The following is a 23,460-nucleotide window of genomic DNA, read 5'->3' as shown; positions in this document are numbered from 1 at the left end:
AGTCACAGAGTGTGCAGTGAGGTTGGATGGTGAGGATATGGAGAATGTGAGTGCATTCAAGTACTTGGGTAGTGTGATGAGTAAGGATGGAACTTTGGGGGATGAAGTATGTGAAAGGGTACAGCAGGGAAGGAAGGTTGTTGGCACACTGAAAGCAGTGATGAGAAATAGGGAGGTGAGTATGGAAGTTAAGAAGTCACTGCATGATGGTATTGTGATCCCTACCCTGGCGTATGGAAGCGAGGCGTGGACCTTGCAAGAGGGGAACAAGTCAAGAGTGAGAGCAGTGGAAATGAGTTACTTGAGAGGAGCATGTGGAGTGACATGGGGGGACAGGTTGACGAATGAAGAAGTGAAGGAACGTTGTGGGGTAGATGTGGATGTGGTTGAAAAGATTAGGAGAAATACACTGAGGTGGTTTGGACATGTGGAGAGGATGGAGAATGAAAGACTGACTAAGAGGGTGTATGTAGGTGAGGTGGAGGGAGGGAGAGGGAGGGGTAGACCGAGGATGAGGTGGAGGGATGGAGTTGAGAGGTATATGAGGGAGGGGGGGGGTGAGTTGGGGGGAGGGGAGTCAAATGGTGGGTGACAGAGTGACTTGGAGGCGTTTTGTCTGTGGCCACCCTTTGCGGGATTAGGGCGTCGGGCTATAGATAGATAGATAGATACTGTACTGATTAACTTCATCACTATGCAGATATACTGGAACTAGTATTAGCTTTGTTTATTGCTGCTATCAGCAGATGATTGTACTCAACTTAGGAAAAACCTCTTGTTTTGAAGAGGTTCATGAAGGTTATCTGTAACTTCTTCACATAGACACAGCTCTTCCAAACACAATACAGTAATATAATCTGGAGGTAGTAAAAACAAATTAAATAAGATGTCCTCCACCTGAAGGGTTGAAGAATTTAAGAAGATTATGCACTGAGGAGTGTTTACACACAACAGTGAAGTATCTGATACTGTGGAAGATAGAACCAATTACAGTATTTACCAGGTATATGGTTCACTAAATACATGCAATTTTAAATGTACTGTATACATAAAGCACAATAAGTTAAAAATAACTGTCTCCAAGAATCCTCCTCAACATCAGCCAGGTATTAAATATTATTCCCCTCTCAAGCAGAAAATGAATGAGGTACTGGGTGGAAAATTAAACTATTACAGGTACTAGTAACACCATCCCTATTGTGCACAGAAGGCTACTCTCACCATCACTTCTACCACCACTATCACTACTTCCAACATTAACTCTGCTACTACCAGCACCACTATTACAACCAGTTCCGGCACTACTAGAACCACCACTCACCTGGTACTTAGTGTAAGGCTTTAAGTTGTGTACGATGACCTGTGTTTCATTCAGTGGCTGCTCAGGGTGATAATATAACCAGTCCTCATGGTCGCTGTGATGCTGTCGATATTGAACCAAGTAGCTGACATCCGGCAGTTCCTCGGGTGCTGCTGTCCATCGCAATCCCACACTTGATCCACTGACGCTACCACCAATCAGCAGGGGAGGTTCAGGAGTCTTCAGGATTCCTATATGCAATGCTATTTTAATACAGTGAAGTCTGTAGGGTCTCCAAATTTTTAAACATAATTTTGGAAGACACAGAGACAAAAGTATCAACATTGGTTATTGTAAGAACTACACAGTCCAACCTTGCTATAGGAGTGATTGTTTTGTGATCATTCGCTTATATGGTCATTAAAAAGTTATATCCCTTCAGCAATTAGCGACTGTGAATCTTAGTTTATGTGGTCTGAGCAATTCTTCTCACAAGGCTCCCATGCATGTGTGGTGACATGCAAGTAAATGGTCATATGTTTGAGCCAAGATGGCCACCTAGTGATTATAAGTGCAGACCCAGTTCTGAGACAGCTGCGCATGCTCCCTTCTTCCTGCCACCCCTCTGAGGCACCCACATCGCTCGCCCATTCTGTTACATGTCTCACTGTGGTGATCGTGGCTCTTCTTGCATGCATCACGTTAAAATGCCTTTTCACATGTGCGCAGGCATCAGACCATCATCACTATCATGGTACTGCACTGCAGTGCAAGTGCACGATTAACAGTGTTGTGTGCAACTTTAAATGGGATGTGCATGAATTATTTGTAAATTATCTTAACAATTACAAATCATGTCTGGCATGGGTGCAGGTCCCAGTGGAAAGTGTGGTGCAAGTGAAGAAGCTGAAGGGAAGGCTAAGAGAGTAAGGCAAAGCCTTTCCCTTGATATTAAGTTGGACATAGTAAAGCAGCATATGGCCAGGCAATGGACCAACAGGATGGATGGCTGATTCCCTTAAGCTGCCCCAGTCAACTGTCTAAACTATTAAAAAGCAGTCTGATGCAATCCTTGAAGCTGGGGAACAGATGTCCTCCTTGACTGCAAAGCAGCTGACTACGACTAGGGACCCTCTTATGGAGGAAATGGAGCAGCTGTTCACACTCTGGGCAAAGGACCAGAATCAGCAAAGGTGCCCTGGGGGATGAACTTTATTTGTGTCAAGACTTTGTCCCTGTGGAAAGATCTGCAGGAGAGGATGGGTGAACAGGTAAAGGAGCCACTTAAAGCCAGCACAGACTGGTTTGACCAGTTCAAGGCTCTTGTTGGCTTGAGGAACATAATGCTGCATGGTGAGGGGGCCACTGTTGATGTCGAGGCACCTAAAAAGCTACTCAAAAACCAGGCAGAGGAGGATGGTTATATTGCAAAGCAAGTCATCAGCTTCAATGAAACTGAACGTTTTGGACATGAATGTTGAAGAAGACTTTCGCAGGTGGCGACGAGATGTGTGCGCCTGGCTTTAAGGCAGCGAAGGATCATGTGATGCTCCTCTTGCAGGGGTTGGGGGGGGAGAGGGGGATGCTGAGAGTTACCTAAGTCTGCAGCTACTATCATTCTATCACTGGGAGAATTCTTGGGCACTGGCCAGGTATGTGAAGAAGAACCTTCGGGTGATAACAAAGTCAAACCCGAAGAAGTGGCTCACTGCCTCCCTCTGCTGCTCCTATATCACTAGCTACCTGTCCCTCATGCTCCAGGACTATGTCAGTAGGGAACACCTTTGCCATCTGGTCTCTCCTGGTGGTTGATAATGTCCCTAGTCACCCATCTGGCATGGAAGACTGGGTCTGCAACACTGAGGTGGAGTTTTTGTCACCCAACACCACTACTATTTTCCAGTCAATGGATCGAGGGATAATAGCAACATCCAAGTCACACTGCCTGCAATGCACCATGGAGCAGCTGGGAAGGGCTACTGACTCTGGAACAGGGACTTGATCAAACCTCCATGAAGAAATATAACATAAAAAATGTCCCTGACAATATCACAGCAGTGTGGATGGAGGTGAAGGATCACACACTGGACAGGGTTTGGCACAAGCTATGGCCTGAGATGTGCACTCTTTCCACGGGTTTCCTGTGGTGGAGGAACAATTGGAGGGACATCCTGGGCCTGTCTCACGAGGCAGGGTTCCATGACATGAATGAGAAGGATGTCCAGGAGGTGCTTGGCAGCCAAGGAGAGGAACTTTCTACCGACGACCTCATTAAACAGCAGAAGCAGCAGGACGGGGAGGAGGAAAAGGAACTGGTGTAAGTGCTTGACCTTATGGCACTAAAGGAATTTCTGACAATGATGGACTAGGCCACATCATTCAGCCAAGAGAAAAATCCCAACCGTGCCCAGGGTGATGCTACCTGTTACACACTGTGGGCTACTTGCCCAAGAGAACCAGGAAGTTAGACAAACAACCATTACACCATTCTTCCAACCCAGGCCATCCACCAGCATGGAAGGAGAGCCAAGGCTCTTCACCAGCAGAACAGTGACACATTGCCCTACCTCACCTGCCTCCATTTTACCTGCCTTCTGTTCCTTGTGCTCATTGCTTGGCTTCACTGCCTGCACTCCTGCTTTACTGGATCACTCTCTCACTGTCTCATCCCGGGGAGTGGGGGAGGGAATACTTCCCCTGTATCCCTGCTTACTGTAAGAGGCAACTAAAATGGGCCCTCTTGTCTCCAGTCTCTCTCTCATTACTATCCTATTCTGCTCAACCTCTCTTCATGATATTCTGTTTCTCCCAAATTTATTTTCCCTCTACTCCTACAGTGCCATACAGCCACAGTATGGCTTGGAGCTAATTCATCATTACTGTGTTCCTTCCTTCCTGCTGCTTTACCAGACTGCTCTCATCATTCATCACCTGCTCCTGACAATCACAAGTGAGTGTCCATGGGTACCAGATGTCTCCCAGCTTTAAGGGAAACCCATGGTGATGACTTGGAATGGCCAAGGAACCACTTTAGGGGAGCTGGATTTTGTGTGTGTGTGTGTATGTGTGTGTGCCCTTGACCAAAAACATATCCCCACTGAACCCATGTCATCAGCGGTGGACCGGCCATTCAGGCATTTGGGCAATACCTGGTGGGCTGATGCTCAAACGGACCAGTATCCAGTAGACAGTACCTGTATGCATTTTTCCATTTGCTACAGAACTTGGTGTGGACCTTTTAAATCTCAAGGGAATCTTTTTTTATCTATCAAACGAGGATTTTTTTTTTTTTTTTTAACTGCTCTCAAGATACACGGTTTTAACTTGACTGTCAAAGCCAACTGCATCCCACAGCATTAGAAGGGGTAGGTGAGCGTGGGAAGAATTAAAAGAGACAGAAACAGTGGAGGTGTTATTGTGATATATACTGTACAGTAGCTCCCAAAAGTATCTTTTAAAGTGTGGTGCGATGAATGACAAAATGAACAGAATGAAACATTATTCCCGGCCACTTGTTGTCTCGGTGCGGTTGGTACGCATGGTTAGGTATTGTGGGTGGTACTGCTAATAAACACATCAACGCCACTGTGTGACTGCAAACATCCATCGACTTGTACATGGTGACAGTTCAGTAATATTTATACCTCTGTGTTAAAGACTATAACCCATTACACACATTATATTGTGATAAATGCATCTTGGGATACATAGTAACTGCGACGGGCAGAGTTGCCATGTTCGAATACTGACTGCGATGGGCTGAGTTGTCATGTTGGAATATAAATGAAGGAATGAATTCTCCGAGCTAGGCCTGTATTAGACCATATAGCCCTGACAGGGTGATGAGAGCGCTGACTTTCAGCTAAGTAGCTACCCAGATGGGGCGCGAACTCTACTTAATGGTCTTGAGCTACACACGCCACCATTGAGTCACTCAGCCCCCCTTGAATATAAATGAAACTCAGATTATTAACCAGCATGAGAAAAATACCCATCACAGTTCTTTCGTTATCACAACTACAAATAGATTACCAATGCAGAGGTTAATTATAGCCTATAGGGTCTGCATGTAGGACAATTTTAACCACACATCATTATTTTACATACTACCCGAATGTGGCGATATCTCGGTTTCGGAAGGTATTGTGGTGTTTCTTTACGTGAATGGCACAGCTTCATAGTAGATGTCGCGTCGATTGAACAGAGGTCTGGATGCAGGCGGTGGATACAGTGGTTATTAAATGAATAAAAGGAGCCCCCAGAGTGTGTTCAACCTTACCTTGTATTTATTTTACATATAATGTCCAATATAAGAATGAATCTCGCATGTCACCTCCACAATACGGCTGGTGTATCAGTGACATGGGTTTATACGCTGCTCTGGGGATTAGTTTCAGTTAGGTTAATTTACTGTCTTTACTTTTCGGTTACCTCTACCTGTCTCTCTAATATTTTTGTGCCGTTCACATTATACTGGGTATCATATATCTCCGAGTCATAATCACAGATATTATATAAACACTTTCTCAAAATATATCAGTTCTGGGAAAGCTTGTATACTATTTATCTAGAGTGATGATAGCCTTGTGCTGGCACTCGTGAAAGCATTACTGGTGAACCATAGAAAGAGTAACCGTGCCTATGTTAAAACTAGTCTTTGTCATCATTATAACATCAATTATATCTACATATGACAAAGTGATTAGTATTACATTAGAAAGAAAACGGTATATACAATCCCAGGTCATATACAGGTGTATGGCAACCACTCCCCAGCATGCAGGTCTACCAATTTTGTTGCCGCTTCACGCAACACGTGTCAGATACATCGTCCATTGTGTCAGAATGTATAGTACTTTTTTTTAAAGATACTTTTGGGAGCTACTGTACATACTGTAATTGGCACAGTATGTGGAGTTTTCCACCCAGCGATTTATATATATATATATATATATATATATATATATATATATATATATATATATATATATATATATATATAAAAGCTCATTCATAACTGGACAGAAGTAATGGAAAGTCGAATAAGTCAAAGAAATTTCAGGATCCAGAGTTCGGCCAGGTTACGAAACGACATTTAGCAACTGGCCACATACTGTACAATGAAGAGTCAAAAGAAGACAAACTGATTTTAGTAGTAATGGAAAGTCGAATAAATCAAACTATTTCAGGATCCAGAATTTGGCCAAGTTATGAGACGACATTCAACAATTGGCCATAGACAATGAGGAGTCAAGACACTCTGATTTTTGTATGAAGAAATCAGTCATGATATGAAACATTATACAAGATAAAAAGTGAGGTACACTGATGACAAATTGGGCAAAAGAGAGAGAACACACACACACACACACACACACAGAAATGAATTCGTAAAACACAGAAGAGTAAGTCAGGTGCGTATTCCTCTAGAACTCCACATCTTCCCCGATCTACATTCTTCCTCTTAATCAGCTCCCCTCCTCCCCTTCACGATATCTGCCTCGGCCTCTCTCTCCCCCATCTCCCACATAACCTCCCATTATTTCTTCCCCTCCTCCCTCTCTTTCCTACCATCTCCCTCACCTCACTGACACTCTCCATCATTGCTCCATCCTTCACTCCTTTACCCTCACTTTGCATCCTCCTTACTACTTCCCTCTCACTACTTCCTCTTTGACTTCATCTCATCTCATTATTACACATATTCAACATCTTTTTCAATCCCTTTTGTTAGTCCTCCATTTCCCTCACCATCCCCTATTTTTCCCTTTCTCTACTCCTTCATTACTTTCCTCCTCTCATTACAACCCATCACTCAGCCCAACATCTTTCCTCACCTCTCCCCTCTTCACCCTTTTTCCTCACTTATCTTCACACCTTACTCTCTTCACCTCGTCATTTTGTCATCTCTTGCTTCCCCCTTTCTTTCCTTTATCCCATTCTTGCCCCTTCCATCCTTTTCTTCCTCATCGCCTTTTTCCTTCCCCTCCACTGGTTATTTCACTGCCTCTTCTCCCCTCAGTTTCTCCCCCACTTTTTGCCAATCCATAGCTCAAAAAAATACCACCCTTCCCACCCACCTCCCCTTTCCTGTTTTTTCCCTGCATTTTCCTTCACACTTCAACGAAAGACAAGCTCCACATTACCTCTCACTCATTACCTACCACTCATCTTTTCTCCCTCTCTTACTAGTTTCTCCTCTCCCTCCCTCCTTCCCCATTAAACTGCATGCAACTTAACATCCAACTACACCCTTACTTGTTTCCCTTCTCACTTTCCTCACTCACTTCCTCCTTCCCTCATTACACACTTTACAAACTTAACCTCTCCACATCACTCCACCCCTACTTACTCCCCTTATCACCACTATGTACAGTATATCCACTTTCTCTTTGCTCGTTCTCACTCACTCCATCTCCATTCATGTTATCAACATTCATTTAACTGTTCCTTCCCTCCCTATTAACTTCACTCACTCACTCAGTCACTAATGCAATCAGTTACTACCCAATCAGTCAACTCGCCCCCCACCCCACTCATTCAATCACACATTCACTCCCCACTCAGTCACCCACTTCACTTTCTATCTTTCCACTCACTCATTTCCCAGCCATTTACTTCTCAGTCACTTGATCAGTCACTTATTCACTCAATTTGCAGCCACTCATTTATTAACCCACACTCCATCCACTCACTCAGTCACTTGCTCAACACTCACTCACTTATTCAATCATTACTCACATGCATTTCATTCATACACTCACTCCTCATTCACTCAGTTACTCCCTCCCTCCTGTCTCACTCCATCACTCATTCACTCATTTTTATTCAAGAACTTACTGATTTCCTCACTCACTCAGCCCCAAAACACTCACTCCGTCACCACTTTCACATTCAAGTATTCACTTACTCCTCTCCAACTTACTCATCCACTTGCTCACAAAAAACTCCTTACTTACTCACTCACTCCCAGCTCGTTCATTCACTTACTCCCCATTCGTCATTTACTCTCATTTACTAAATCACTCACTCACGTCATACATTCAGTCACTGATAGTCTTGCATCATCTGAAAATGTGGGTCAGCCTGATTGAAAAAGGCTAGAGATGGTTCAATGGCACAGTCCACTACCAGATGTTATAATGGAATCACTCCATGATCAATTGCTAAATGACTGGTTGTCACTTGACGTAACCCAATCACATCATGAGGTTGGGGGGGGGGGATTGTACTGTCAGTCCTCACTTAGCCTAAGATATGTGCGGCAAAATGCTACTTAAGTAAAATATGCTACTGGTTCATGAGTATGATCTTAAAAGCTCAATACACACTCACCTGACTTCAAAATAACTTTGTAATTAACCAAAAGTAATTTCCATCCATCCATCACCCAACCCTTTTCTGACCCCATCAGGGGCATAGGGACCTGGAGCTATGCTATTCAGCCTCAATATTAAGGTGAACTTAATAATGAAACAACTTTCCAATTTATGAAGTCTGAGGATATAAACCTGGCAGGCAGCAACTAAGCCATGTAAATCAATAACTGAAGTAACATTTTCAGTGCCCTCATTACACATTAACTTCTGACCTCGGTACTTTCATGTAGGAATGTCAGTCTCACAGCCTGATCCAGCACATACTGATAACTAGAATATGTGAGATGAGTTGGAAGGAATGAAGGACTGGAGATGTCAAGATATGGTTGCTTTGAGGCCTTACAGCCATGGTTATATGGGATAAGGAATAACCACGTAAAGTATGTTCAGAAACGGTAGATGCAAAAGTAGTGTATACATACCTTCCACTTGCCGTACGTATGTCTGGGCTGCATAGACACAACCCATTGTGCAGAACACTGCCTCTTCTCCTGGCCATCCTTGTGCAGACTGTAACAGTTCATTAGGTGAACAAATAAAAATCCTAGTTCATTAAGTGAACAAATAAAAATCCTAGTTATTCTGTAATGATCTCAACAAAGTACATCTCAGTGATAATTTTTTAGCCAATGAAACAATACAACTTGATAAAGTTAATTATCTAATATATATATATATATATATATATATATATATATATATATATATATATATATATATATATATATATATATATATATATCCTTATGCAATATACTGTATAACTAAAAACAATAATGGCAGATTATCTTTGTGCTATGTTATGTCTTACATTGATAATATACAATGCTAACTACCCTGTCAGAAACTGTACACCTACAGGTCACTTTACAATGTCATCTAGAATATCTGATGATTCTGTGTGCTTCTTTTAACCATACTTACAGTAGCAACTTTGTACACGGACTTTATCAGCCCCTGTGTAAAGCTCTCACCTACCAGGGGGGCTTATCCCATGCAGCACTTCTAGACTGGGTGGAGTCAAAAGCATTTTGCCTCATAAATCTGTCTCTTTCGTTGACTAATCAGTCTCTCTTTGTCACAGAGCTACTTCTCTTTCTTCTCTTGCTACTACTCAGGTCATTCATCTTTTGATCACTGGGCTTGCATCCCTCTCCTGTATACACTGAGCACACAAACTCATCCAGCTAGACTCTCTCAGATCTTTTCTGTCCACCTCTCTGATGCAAGAGTTAATTTTTCACATTTCATGTACATAAAGATTCAGCTCTGACTCTGACTTCCTCATTCAGTCTTCCCAACAGTGACCTCCAGTCTTATAAATACAATGTATCATGGCATCTCAGAATGAGTAGATCTTGACTTTGGTTTTCTTTTGTTAAACTTCCTTTTGGATGGGATAAATTTTGCCGGTTCCCCACCTCTGCTGAAAACAAGACAGAGGACACCTCTGACAGCTGCACTCAACCCTCCAGCATTTGAAGGGGAGAAGATATTTACATTATTTACAAGAGGGGTAGGCCCCACGGATCCCATCCTAATTAAAGCCTGGTCCTGCTGGATGTCTGCCACCAAGCAACCTTTAATTTCCTAGGGTAAAAACAATGGCCCTACACACAAACGTTATCCCACATAGGGGTGATGGGTCCCACCATGCCAAAAACTTGTTCAGGGCAGAGGTCTACCTCTGCACAAAATATTCTCCTACGTGTGTGTGTGTGTGTGTGTGTGTGTGTGTGTGTGTGTGTGTGTGTGTGTGTGTGTGTGTGTGTGTGTGTGTAGACAGACAGACAGATTGATAGATGTGTGTATATCTATATATACATCCATATCTATCTATATACCGGTACACATATAGATAGATGGATAGATACACACACGCACACACACATACACACACACAGGGGACTGACAAGAGATCGAGCTGGCTGGATGAATGTTGTGAGAAGTGCATGATCAGGGATTTGGCACCTTTTTAACATGACACCATTCGGATTGACTCTGTTGGATACGTTGATGTTAAGCTACAGAATGTGGTGGAAGTTTTTGGTGTATCAGATAGAACCAGGAATCCGGGGGCCTGAATGTTGAGCGAAAGGAAGCGTGGCCCATTGGATTGGGCAAACTTGGGCTGTCTAGACGTTGCTACTCCTCGCCCTGCCCTAGGGTGGGAAAGGAGGTCTGGATGATGATGATGATGATGATGATGATAATGATGATTATATATATATATATATATATATATATATATATATATATATATATATATATATATATATATATATATATATATGTATACACACCATACATACATGTATAGTAGCCTATACTGACGTCTGGGAATTCTGGGGGCCATCTCCCCTGAAAGGACATCTGTCTATCTATCTATCTATCTATTGCCAGACGCCATAATCCCGTAAGAGGTGGCCATTTGGCTTTGAGTTATTTGTTTTACAGGGAGGGGCACTAACCCTCCACCAACCCACGTGTTGACACGTAGAGGGCACATATGGTTTGGTTATATGGTTACCACCCAACGTTGTAAATGGTTCCTTGGCTTACAGGAAACCATCTGGCTTGTCACCCAATGTAAAGCCACCTGTAAAGGAAAGAAGAGCAATAACAAGTGACAGGAAAGATGGGATCCCCTGCCTAAATCCTGGTCTGGATAGAAGTCTGTATCTTCGCAAAATTTTGTGCTCTTGGGTAAAAATTCCATAGTACTGTTCCCCCGGGGGCCCACCCTGCCTAAAGCCTGGTCTAGGAGAACGTCTATCACTGTGCCAAATTTCCTTATAATAAGTTTTAAATTGTTGCTGCGCATAGTGACACTGCGTGGAACCTTGAAGGGATGCTCCCCCCACCCCCTGTGGAGGGCAACATTAGAAGGTCACATCCTGCCGAAAACCTGGTCACCGTAGATATCTACCACTGTGAAAATTTCGTTTTCCGTTATTTAAAAAAAAAAAAAAAAAAAAAAAAAAAAAAAACTAAGGCCGTGCACAACAATGTTGGCCAGGAATCCTGGAGGTCTTTCCCCCACGAGTACATACCTTCGGGGATACTACCCTGTCTAACCTCTGGTCCAGGTGGAGGACTACTATTGTGACAAAATTTTGATTTCCTAGCTTTAAAAAAAAAAAAAAAAAAAATACTAAGCCCTGAACCTTATCCTTCTAAGGGGCACAGTTTAATCAGTGAATGAAAGAGAGAGAGAGAGAGAGAGAGAGAGAGAGAGAGAGAACTTATAAGGGCAGAACCTTATCCTTCTATGAGGTAGAGTGACTCAGTGAGAGAGAGAGGGGGGGGGACGGGCAACCACTACATGGTGCGGCAAATATTAATGTATATCGATAAAAAATACAAACTCAGTCAAGTGGTACTCACACATAATTTCTGGCAGGAAGATTGGCTGCCTTCCTTCCAGTCACCACAACCAGCTTGGCACTGTAGGAAAGAACAGCAAGGGAGTTAACATTCAGATGGTTTTAATATATAGTTTCTCCTTACATGCTCTAAATATGATGTGGAGAGAGAGAGAGAGAGAGAGAGAGAGAGAGAGAGAGAGAGGTACCATCTGACCACCTTTAACACACACTCATCATCATCATCCCAACCCTATTTCCAGTATTATAATTAGAGGAAGAGGGCAGGGGCTGGAAACAAATGTAAAATTAAGAAAGAAATGATGTTTCTTTTCCCGCCCCTGTTAATATCTATCCAGAAAACAGTTATTAAGAACATTTAACTCCCTTACCCCTACCTATTCCACGAAAGGAGGATCGTGGGCAATTGTATCCTGCAGCCTACCGGGTTTACGTCCAGACAGGCCTGGGGTTGCTAGTGCTACTACACTGATAACGCATTATTTTAGTTTTGCTAACTCCTGGCGATTTTATACAGCTCAGAAGCGACTATTTGAGTAACAGGATTTGATACGGCTTTTACTGACCACTTCACAACAAAAGTGTCCCTTAAGATAAGAGAAATCGCCCGGAGGCAGCATGAATATAGCAACAGAATCCGTCACCTGATTCAGAGGGTAATATATATATATATATATATATATATATATATATATATATATATATATATATATATATATATATATATATATATATATATATATATATATATATATATATATCACTATACAGTACAGTACAGCTCGCTATACTGACAAAGAAGTAAATGTACATAATTTCACTTTTACCTGCAACTAAATCGTGCATTAACCCCTTCAGTGCTACTAAGTCATTTACTAGCTTCCTTGCTGCTGTCTGATGATACTATTCAACTAAGGAGATCCCCTGGTGGTACAGGGGTTCATGAAGGCCGTATAGCATCCCAACTGTTCGAAAAGTCTATCCTATGCTGAACTAAATCGTCAGGAAAGGGCAAAAATAAATATTATGTCCCCAGGATGAAACGGTTAAAACAAATTGCTATAACATGATAACAGATCAAACTTGCATTATCACTACTAACATATTAAAGGCCTCACAACAATGACGTATTTTTCAACTTAGCAGAATAAAGCTACCTCCCGAGGATTTAGTTTAATTCACGGGGAGGGGGGATTTCTATCTGTAAGAGGATTCATATCTAGCTCCTCCAGTCTGAAAAATCTGTCCCAAACTGAATAAAATCGTCAGTGAAAAGAGTGCGTAAAGCTTACATTAGTAAAATTTCATCAAACATATTGATAATGAAAAAAGGAGGTGGTTATTGTATATAGTTTCATATTTTATTTGCAGCTAGTGCAATGATGATGATGATTAACTTGTGAATGTCAATACTTTTATAATAATCTCATCTGTTTTGAAGTGCTTTTGAAATATGCTTGTACAGACTAATGCGTGGAGTTTCTGTGGCTGTTTAATTAGTTTTAATGTTATTCTTGTTAATGTACAGCAGCAAAGAGCTTTGACGTTGCAATGCCAAAATCAGAATCCAGCAGTCCATTTATCCTAGTTCTCTCTGTCTTCTCTTTCTTTTCCTCTCTCTCTCTCATCTTCATTTACTTCCCGATTTTTTCTGCTTTTCTTTTATTCTTCCTATCCTCTCTCCGCAACCTCCTTTCCTCCCATCCTTACTAACGTCCTTTCTTTTGCTCTTCCCTTTTCCTCCACCTATCCTGATCACAATAACTCTCTTTTTCACTTCCATATCTTCTTAGCTTCCTCTGTCTTCTCTTTCTTCTCCCTTTCCCTCCTTTCATTATTCATCACAAAGCCCCTCTCTCTTTCACCTTACTTCCGCTTCCCTCTCCCATTCTTCATTCTCTCCCTACTCTCTTCTTCCTTTAGTTTCATATCTTTCCTCCATCATACCTCCCGCTATCCCCTCTCCTCCCTCTCTCTTCTCCTTCCCCTGACTGACTTCCTTCTCTCACCCGTACTCAGGTAGAAAAACAAAGATCCACAGAATTTCATTGCTCGAGAGAGAGAGAGAGAGAGAGAGAGTTCGACCAGTGTTGATAAGAAACAGGATAAGACTTAGAGAGTAGGAACGAAGGAATGAAAGACAGAAGTGAGCTAGAAGGATACGAGTGAGTGAGCGATAGAGTGGCGGAGAAAGTAAGTGAGGGGGAGAGAAGAAGGTGAGAGATAAGACGGTAGTAAAATAGAAGAGTAGGGGAGAGAGACAGAAGTGAGGTAGGATACGAATGAGTGAGTGAGAGAGGCTAAAAGAGATAGTACGCGAGGGGGAACGAGAGATAAGAGAATGAGTGAGGCGAAAGAAATGGGAAAAGCGAAAGACAGAGCAAGTGGTTGATGGATGCTGCGAAAGAGATAGCGGCTGGGGGGAAGGGGTGATAAGACCAGACACTGCAAACAAACACACAGGCAGGCTAAGCTACTCTAACAAGCCAAGCACACAAACACAGCCTCCACACACCATCGGCTACCAGGAGATCAAAGAGGCACACTTCTACCCACCTGAATGAATGGGGTAATCATGGGGGTACGGGGCAATCAAAACACACACACGGGAGCAATGACCCACAACGCCTGACAGATTACGCCAGAGCATTCTTATTTTTTCCCCTCATATTTTAATACTATGGAAAAATGATATTCTAATGGCTAATGGTAATAATTTACAAACTCCTACAGTCAGAGAACGTCTTTGGGCTATCACCAGACGGTATCATTCAGCTTAGGAGGGATCTGTCACCGAAGAGGTTAAGCAGTTCGACTGACTAATCCTTATAACTTCTTTCTTGTCATAAAAGAAGTTCAAGTGAATTTTACTAACACCTTTTTAATGATATCACTCGTACCTCTAGCTGTGTCTGTCGTTTTCTCCATGTAATAATAATAATAATAATAATAATAATAATAATATGAGGATCAGGATGAAAGTGTGGGGATTACCAAAGTCTAAGTACTCTGGTGATGCGTGAAGGACAAGGACACGGTAACTTGTACCCCTTCAAAGCGATGATGTGCTTACGATATTTTTTACATTAGGAGAGATTCTTTGAAATGGTGGGGCTGGATACTGCCTACCCACTGACCACAAGGGGGCTCCATTAACTTTGGGTAGTCGTCTGATGGTAACAGGAGTACATAATAAGTACAGTAAATCCTCTAATTAAAGGAGCTAAACACCAATTCAGCTCAACCTGGTGCAGCGTGACAGTTGCTGTCATACCAGGTTGTTTCGCTCTTTTTTTTTTTCCCCTGTGTATACAAGTCTGACTGAATGCATCTTTTGCATGTACTGGATATATTGCAGCAGTCAACTTGCACACGCACGACCTGGAGGACAACTGTGCTGCACAGGTTTAAACCGTGGTTTAGGGCAACTGATCAGCAGGGTCGAGGAACACCATTTTCTGTCACTGGAAAAGTTGTCCTTTCCACCCAATGCTCCAAACATGGCTATGCTGTACTGTACGCATGGAAGGCTTTTTATGTGTAAGATGAGAAGTGCATATGAAAACTGTAGAAGTGTTTTTGTGAGTGATTCTGTGTCAGCGAAAAACTTCGACAAAGCGAGAGAAGCACAAGAAACTACATACTCTGCGCCATCTTAAATGGCCATCCCTTCATAAATAACTGTCAGCTCAATGCAATATTGTAAAGAATAACACTAACTTACTTTCACTTTTGATTATTTTATATATTGCTTAAGCAGTTACACTGACTATAATCTTATCTTTATTTGGTAATGGAGGGAAAAATTATACCGAACCAAAGTAATAACCAATGAAATATATAAACTTTATACATGAGATGGGACGTGTAGAGAAGACAGAAGGTACGAAAGGAAGGGTAATGGTATGGAAGGCAAGAAAGTAGGGGAAACGATACATGAAGAAGAGAGACAAGGGAGGAGAGGTAGAGGAAAGGGGAGATGGGAGGAAAAAGAAGGAATGATTGATAAGGAAGGGGAAAAGAGAGAGAGAGAGAGAGAGAGAGAGAGAGAGAGAGTCAAAACCCAAGTGATCATAAAACACTACACAAGGAGGTGTTGTAGGACAGAGACAACTAGCCTTCACCTTTCCTCTTTACCCCCCCCCCCAGCCACCTCTCTCTCTCTCTCTCTCTCTCTCTCTCTCTCTCACTCTCTCCCGCATTACACACACAGATTTTTGTTCTTCCATCGCTTTCTCCATTTTGCTCCTCTCGTCTCTTATTTCTTGCTTTCACGTTCTTCTCTCCCTCCCGAATACCCTCTTTTATTGTCTTCTTCCCTTCCTCTCTCTCTCTCTCTCTCTCTCTCTCTCTCTCTCTCTCTCTCTCTCTGGCGGTGAACGAGGTAAGTTTATGAAGACGGGAAGAACACGGAGGCACTGTTGAGGAAAGGTGAGGAGATATCACGAGAGAGAGAGAGAGAGAGAGAGAGAGAGAGAGAGAGTGTGTGTGTGTGTGTGTGTGTGTGTGTGTGTGTGTGTGTGTGTGTGTGTGTGTGTGTGTGTGTGTGTGTGTGTGTGTGTGTGTGTGTGTGTGTGTGTGTGTGAGTAAATGAATGAATGAATGAATGAATGCATGCATAAATGAATGAATGAATGAATGAATGAGAGAGAGAGAGAGAGAGAGAGAGAGAGAGAGAGAGAGAGAGAGAGAGAGAGGTGGAGAGGGAAGGAGTGTGTTTATATCAAGCTATCTGCCTCCACTACATCTCCTCTCACTCCTTCACCTGCTTCCGTTCACTCGTCTTGTTTAAGTTCTTGTTTGTTTCTTCCGTGTTATTTATGACGGTTCTATCCTTTGGTGATTCCCATCATCCATCCATCTACCTATCAATTTATCATGTTTTTCTATCTCTGTGTATGTGCCTATGTATATATACCTGTCAATCTGTCAATTCATATATATATATATATATATATATATATATATATATATATATATATATATATATATATATATATATATATATATATATACATAGATAGATAGATAGATAGATATGTACAGTATATATAAACCCTAACTTTCTACATCGTTTACGTACTGTCTCAAGTCAATGTCTATAAACCTTATATCTATCCATCTGTCTACATAATTACCTGTCTACGTCTATCCATCCCTTCATCTTCATCCAATCCTTTTAACCACTTCTCTTACTAACATCCTCCAGTCCTTCAAAGTTCCCCTTTTTCCAAAATACTGGCTAAAACCTCTCTTTTTCCACTATTTCTTTATATCCATTATTATTCCCTCCCTTCTTCTACCTAAGATCCCTGTCATTCCAAATTTCATCTAAGCGAAAAAAAAAAAAAAAAACATGCACACAGCACCATCATCTACCTCTATCCATCTTCCTAATTTTATTCATCTCTATCCATTTTTTTATTTTTAATCTAACATCCGTAAGTATTAATGTCCTCTCATCTCAAAAAAATAATAAATAAATCACACACACACACACACACACACACACACACACACAAAACCCCTGAACACCTTCAAACTTCTACAGCCCAGCGTTATTCAGCGGTGAAAATATGAAAAAAATAAAGAGAGAGAGAGAGAGAGAGAGAGACCAGCCCCTACAGTGTGGACCTTACATCCTGGCGACTGTGACCCGGTAGACATCAACCCTGTGCTCTGAAGGGTGTGCAGCCGGCCAAACTAAAAACAGAGCCTTCCGTTCATTGTGGCTCGTTCTGGCAGATAGGCTAAGTAGGCTCGACACACGCACATACACACCCTCCACCAGACACCCTCTAGGATCTTAGCTAATTGGGGAGGGGCACGGAGCAGTCTATATAGGTAGGCAGGTTTGTGAATGTAAATATAAATCAACCCATACGATAAACATACAGAAACTATTAGCTCATGTTTGCTATAAAGAAACGCAACAAAACAGACGATAATATAGAACACTGGCGTTCGCTTTCAATTAACTGATCGTCGTTACATACACGCAGACAGGTAATGGATGTAACTAAAATAATACAACAGCAACAACAACAAAATATAGCAACAGGTTTGTACTAAAAAGCTAAGATGCAAAGAAAAAATACTGCCGATACAGGTTTATCCATGTGAGGTTCTTATGACAATACAAGGGGGACGGGTTTCCTTGTCACCCAGTCGCTCGCTTCAAATTACTTCTTCATAGGGAACACGAGGGTAATTTTCTTTCTTTCCAGTCCCCAATACGTCATCAAACGCACTCTTCCTTATTGCCAATACTCATCCCCACAAATCGGCGTTAGGAACAACATAATATACAGTAGACGTCACTCAAAACCTTAAAATCAACGCAAACAGAACACAACACATGTACAAAAAAAAAAAAAAAAAAAAAAAAAAAAAAAACTGACTTCAACACAGCTCATAACTTCAAAGCAAAAACAAACAAAACAAAACACGGGTAAAAAAAATGCAATACCAACACAGCTCAGTACTTCTAAACAAAAACAAAGGACAAAACACAAGCAGAAAAAAATAAACCCAACACAGCTCAGAACTTCAAAGCAAAAAAACAAACAGAACAAAAGTACATAAAAAAAAAATGCTTAGAACTTCAAAGCCAAACAATAAATAAGTAAATACACACACAAAAAAGTAGAAAAGAAGCACACGGAACAAAAGGCAAGTAGAAAATATCCCAAATTTAAAACCACAAGCAAAACGCCCTCTTCCTGAGCCGCCACACGCACCCCACCAATCTTAATTGCAGTGGGGAAGGGCATTACACTCACCATTTTGTTTACGGCTGACGGAGGCCAAGTGGGTGGAGGAGTGGACTGCTGCTCATCCTGGGGTATATAATAGTATGAGGAAGTGAATATCGTTATGGCCTTACCTAGAATAACCTAACTTAACCCGGTGGACACACACACACACACACACACACACACACACACACACACACACGGTGAAAAAAAAAAAAGATTCCTTCATTTTCCGCGACGAAGGTAACAGACAAATAACGAATATCTATATGTATAAGTACATTTAATAAATATCGACCAGAAAATCACCTTCATTATCATCACCATCATCCCAACTCCATTTATACTGCCTCAAACAGAAAATTGCGCTGAAAATGGTAAATCCCAGTCCTCCTTTCCAACCACAAACATACTGTAGTTATTCAGTGTCTCTTGAAATAAATAAATACCGAACAAACAATTCATCATCTTATTCATCACCCTAATCTAGCTGAGAGACAGACCTGAAAATTACCAAACTAAGAACACAACACTCTTCCTTACCACCTACACACATCAAGATATCTTAATAAGCCAGAAATGAATAAAAATCAGACAGAAAATTCATCATCATCTTCATCCCAACCTTACTGCTCGTCCACACCAGCTTGAAGATTTCGACTTTCGGCAGCATATTCTCTGTAGCTCAATGGAAAAATATGGCAAAATTACGCAGACAGGGAAGTTAATGAAATCTGACCCTATATCCATTAAGACTCTCCTAAAATTGAACAGTATCGTCGAGGCTTAGCAAGAATACAACTCAATCCTTCTTACCGGCCACCCACATGCGCCTCGAGCCCTCAAGTGTCTCTGAGAAGGATCAAACGTCCAGTGGGTTATGGGCGCCAGCAAGTGTGAAATGAAAACGGTTGTATGACCAGACAAGGACGATGCTGTGGAGAAAACGGTTGTCCACTTAAGTTTTCACCGGGGAGGTTACGTAAGGCTGGATTAAGAGGCCGGCTGGTACTGGAGCGGGACGCCTTCATGTGGTGGCACCGACTTAGCCAGGTGATTCAATTGCCCGGTTATACAAACGTCACTCAGCTGCTTCCCTATCCCCAGACAGTAAGATAAAGGATTGCAGAAGGACAGCGTAAGTCAGCAGTCCACCGGGTTCACGGTTCAGGTGAGGCTGGGGTCACAAGAACAACAACGTGGCCGGCCTGGCTATGTGTCGCTGGCAAAGTGACACGTGTTGGGAGTGAAATAATCGCTTTTACTCATATATACCTGTATCAATATTTATTTTCATACAGCCTTCCTGACAGTTTATAATCAGTTTGTTTTCATCTGACAGAATTGGACCAATTACACAATAATATGTCATGGTTGCACGAAACTCGATAAACCTTAGTTATGTGGTTGAAATGAGTCTCCTTGGTCATTGTTCAAATCAGCACTCCAACCTGCCTACACCTGGTCATCAACTGAACTAAAAGGGGTTAGATATCTCCGTCAGGTTTGTTTATCCGTGAGAACCGAAGCTCAAAATTCTCTCTCCCTGGTAAATAACATCACTTTGGCGTTTGTCAAAATACAGTATCTAGAGGTAACGATGCTTACCGGTATCAAAGGTTACTAAAACCAAGGCAATTAAGCCTGAAACACACACACACACACACACACACATACACACTGTGTGCGGTTACACTTAAAACCAATATGAGTAATTTTCAAGGAAACATGATATTAACAAAAAATACCAAAATAAGTTGCTGTTGTTGCTGCTGCTTAACGCCGGTCTGTGTGGCAGTGCAGACCCGTGGACCTCAAGTAAGTGACTGCTTCTGTGGGGCCATAATAAAGGTACAGTACAGTACATACACCTTGTAGATATCCGGCGCCCCCTACCAACAAACAGCACCCCACCAGGGTCAGCCCAGGATCCTCCCCATGGCGAGATGCAAGGAAATGTAAGGAGCTTTGGCTCTCGAATGAATGTCGCCGGCTCGCAGCTGCTCCACACATGCTGATGCACAGCACCAGCATGTGTAAGCTCCTCATCAGTGCCTCCCAAAATAAGTGCAATATGCAAATAAATAATCACAACGTCCAAGCTGAAGTGGGAAAAATAACTCGCAATCGGTCAAATTAAAGGCTCAGTGCACATTGGAATTCGTCGAATCTTGGCCGCAAAAGACGGAAATGAGAAAAAGTGGTGGTGCCGTGGAGGGAGGAGGGGGGGAGAACAGCAGCATGTACTATAATTACAGATAGCAATAAATACCAACCATGAGGGGCTACACCGACTCACCACCGTGCCAAACCCTTATGAGATCTGGGTAAGCCGTCGTAAAATGGGTTGGAAAGTCCCTTCCTTAGTTCCCAACCCCTGACCTGTACGAAGAACCGTTGACCGAGGCTGTACACCGCTATTGAAGTTAACTGCTTCACCCCGAGGAAGTCATTTTCAATCCTGCTATTTGTTGACGATTTTATTCACTTGGGATAGACCTAACTCGCAGACACAACCTTCATTAATCCCTAAACTAATGAGCACAATCGTCTCGTAGCAGCAATAGCAACAGCTGCAACCATACCCTCTTCTTGCAGTCCACCACCATCCTCCTTTCGAAGGATTGGGAAATAATTGAGAGACGTCCGTATAACAAGACAGTGGACCCGCCTCTTTATATCGGTGCCACCACATGGAGTCGTCCCTCTCCAGGATCCGTCTGGGAGCAAACAGGCCTCCCAGGTCCTGTCTAAGCTGAATAATATCGTCTGGATAATGGATGAATACTAGAAAGCACTCAGAGAGGGCGTACAGTACCTCCACCAACGCCATTGCAGGATCCGGATCCGGATTCGGCCCCAAATTTAATTAATTGTTTCTTGGCCCATGGCCCACCTTTTCACAAAATTTCGTTGAAATTAATTGAGATACTTTTGGAGATATCGTGTGGAAAAACAAGCAAAAAATTCCTGAATCCGGATGATGACCCGGATCACCACCAAAATCTAATAGACCGTTCCTTGGGCCATACCCTATCCCTCAAAAAAAAAAAAAAAAAAAAAAAAAAAAAGGGGGGGAACGCTCATTGTCCTTCTATCAGACAACCAAACAAACCAACGCCGGCAAAAACATAACCTCTTTGGTGGAGCTAACAGAGAAAAGTCTGTCCTCGGGCTGAATGGGTTACACAGTGGCGCCGGCGTCCTTGGAAGAGTTATCGTACGGCATCAAGAAAAAGTACAAGACAGGCGCTCTACCCCGACTGGTTAATGGCGCGTATGTCATCCCAATTAGTTTTAAATGTTTCGTGAGCTCCAGTCAGCGGGGTTGTGAGGCTGATGGGGACTTGTGAGTGAGAGAGAGAGAGAGAGAGAGAGAGAGAGAGAGTTAAAAGATGATGTAAAACGGAAGAAAGTTAGGACAGTGAAGATGGAAGGAGGGAAAGGTTAAGAGTTGAAGGAAGGAAAGAAAACAAAGGAGGCAGAGAACGCTACGTCATCCCAATTACTTTATAAATGTTTCGTGAGCTCGTCAGGGTGGTTGAGGGGCTGGTGGAGACAAGAGGCAAGGAGGAAAGACAGAGGTTGACTGAGGGTGGAAAGAGGGAGGGTAAAAAAAGGGAGGTAAGGACGGAGGAAGGGAGGGAGGAAAGTGACAGCTACACGAAGATGGTAGAACACGAAAACCATGCAAGGAAAGTGAAGGATAAACAGAGGAATGTGAAAGTAAACGGGGAAGGGAAGGAAGAAATGGTGGCAGTGGGTGAAAACAGTGAGACAGACAGAAAGTAAAGGAGGAACTGTGTGTGTGTGTGTGTGTGTGTGTGTGTGTGTGTGTGTGTACTAAGTGTTCGGTGAGCCTATTCAGGGTAGCTGGGAGGCTGACATAACCTTGAGTAAACGAGGAAAGAAAGAAAAGTGACAGAAGGAGGATGGAGAAACTGCAAAGATAGAAGGATGATGAGGTACAACGAAGACGGTCTAATATGAACGTTATGGACAGAAGTTGAAGAATTAAGAGAGAAATTTACAACTGTGAGGACGGAAAGGAAGAAGGAAGGAGTAAAAAAAAAAAATGTAAAGAAGGAAGAAAGGAATGTAAAGAAGGAAGGAAGAAATGTAAAGAAGAAGGAAGGAATGGTTGATAGATGGAGAAAGGAGAGAAAGTAAAGGTGGCATAGAGTGTGTCGCCCCAATTACTTTTAAATGTTTGGTGAGCTCAAGAGAGTGGTAGGTGACAGGCTGGAGTAAGACTGAGGGAACGAGGAAGGAGAGAAAAGTAAGTAGGGGAAGCCAATGAAGTAAGAGTAATGGAGCGAGGGAGGGGAGGGAAAAACGAAGGAAGACAAATATGAACTGCTGAGAAGTACAGGAGGAAAGAGAAGTATGAATGGTAAACAAGAAAGGAGAAAATGAACAAGGAAGAGTGATAGAACGACTGCAGGCAAGAGAAAAACTAACGGAAGGCAAAGGAATATGAAGATGATGGCAAAAGGATATAAGGAAGATGAAGGGGAAAGGACAAGGAGAAAGGAAGGTACAGTGACAGAGGGTGGAAAGAGAGGAAAGTAAACGAGGAAGTACTGTAGTGAACTTAAGGGAAAAGCGAAGGAATAAAGTACAGAAGGCAGAAAGTTTAC

At 42.3% G+C, this 23,460-nt stretch overlaps 1 protein-coding gene across 1 annotated transcript in view; it reads right to left on the bottom strand.

Annotated features, from left to right (window-relative positions):
• Positions 1–23,460, bottom strand: part of sev (receptor protein-tyrosine kinase sevenless) — a 212,496-nt gene that overhangs the window by 107,869 nt on the left and 81,167 nt on the right. Inside the window, exons 3-5 of the mRNA XM_080272579.1 lie at positions 12,067–12,126; positions 9,102–9,189; positions 1,322–1,551 (exon numbers count right to left, since the gene is read on the bottom strand). Coding sequence (XP_080128705.1) covers positions 1,322–1,551; positions 9,102–9,189; positions 12,067–12,126 — 378 coding nt within the window. The remainder of the gene's footprint in view (positions 1–1,321; positions 1,552–9,101; positions 9,190–12,066; positions 12,127–23,460) is intronic.

The sequence above is a fragment of the Coenobita brevimanus genome, chromosome 1 (assembly GCF_032717465.1).
Source record: "Coenobita brevimanus isolate Jiangsu-jjx chromosome 1, ASM3271746v2, whole genome shotgun sequence".
NCBI classification, from domain to species: Eukaryota; Metazoa; Arthropoda; class Malacostraca; order Decapoda; family Coenobitidae; genus Coenobita; species Coenobita brevimanus.
This window is presented reverse-complemented; position numbering and strand designations above follow the sequence as displayed.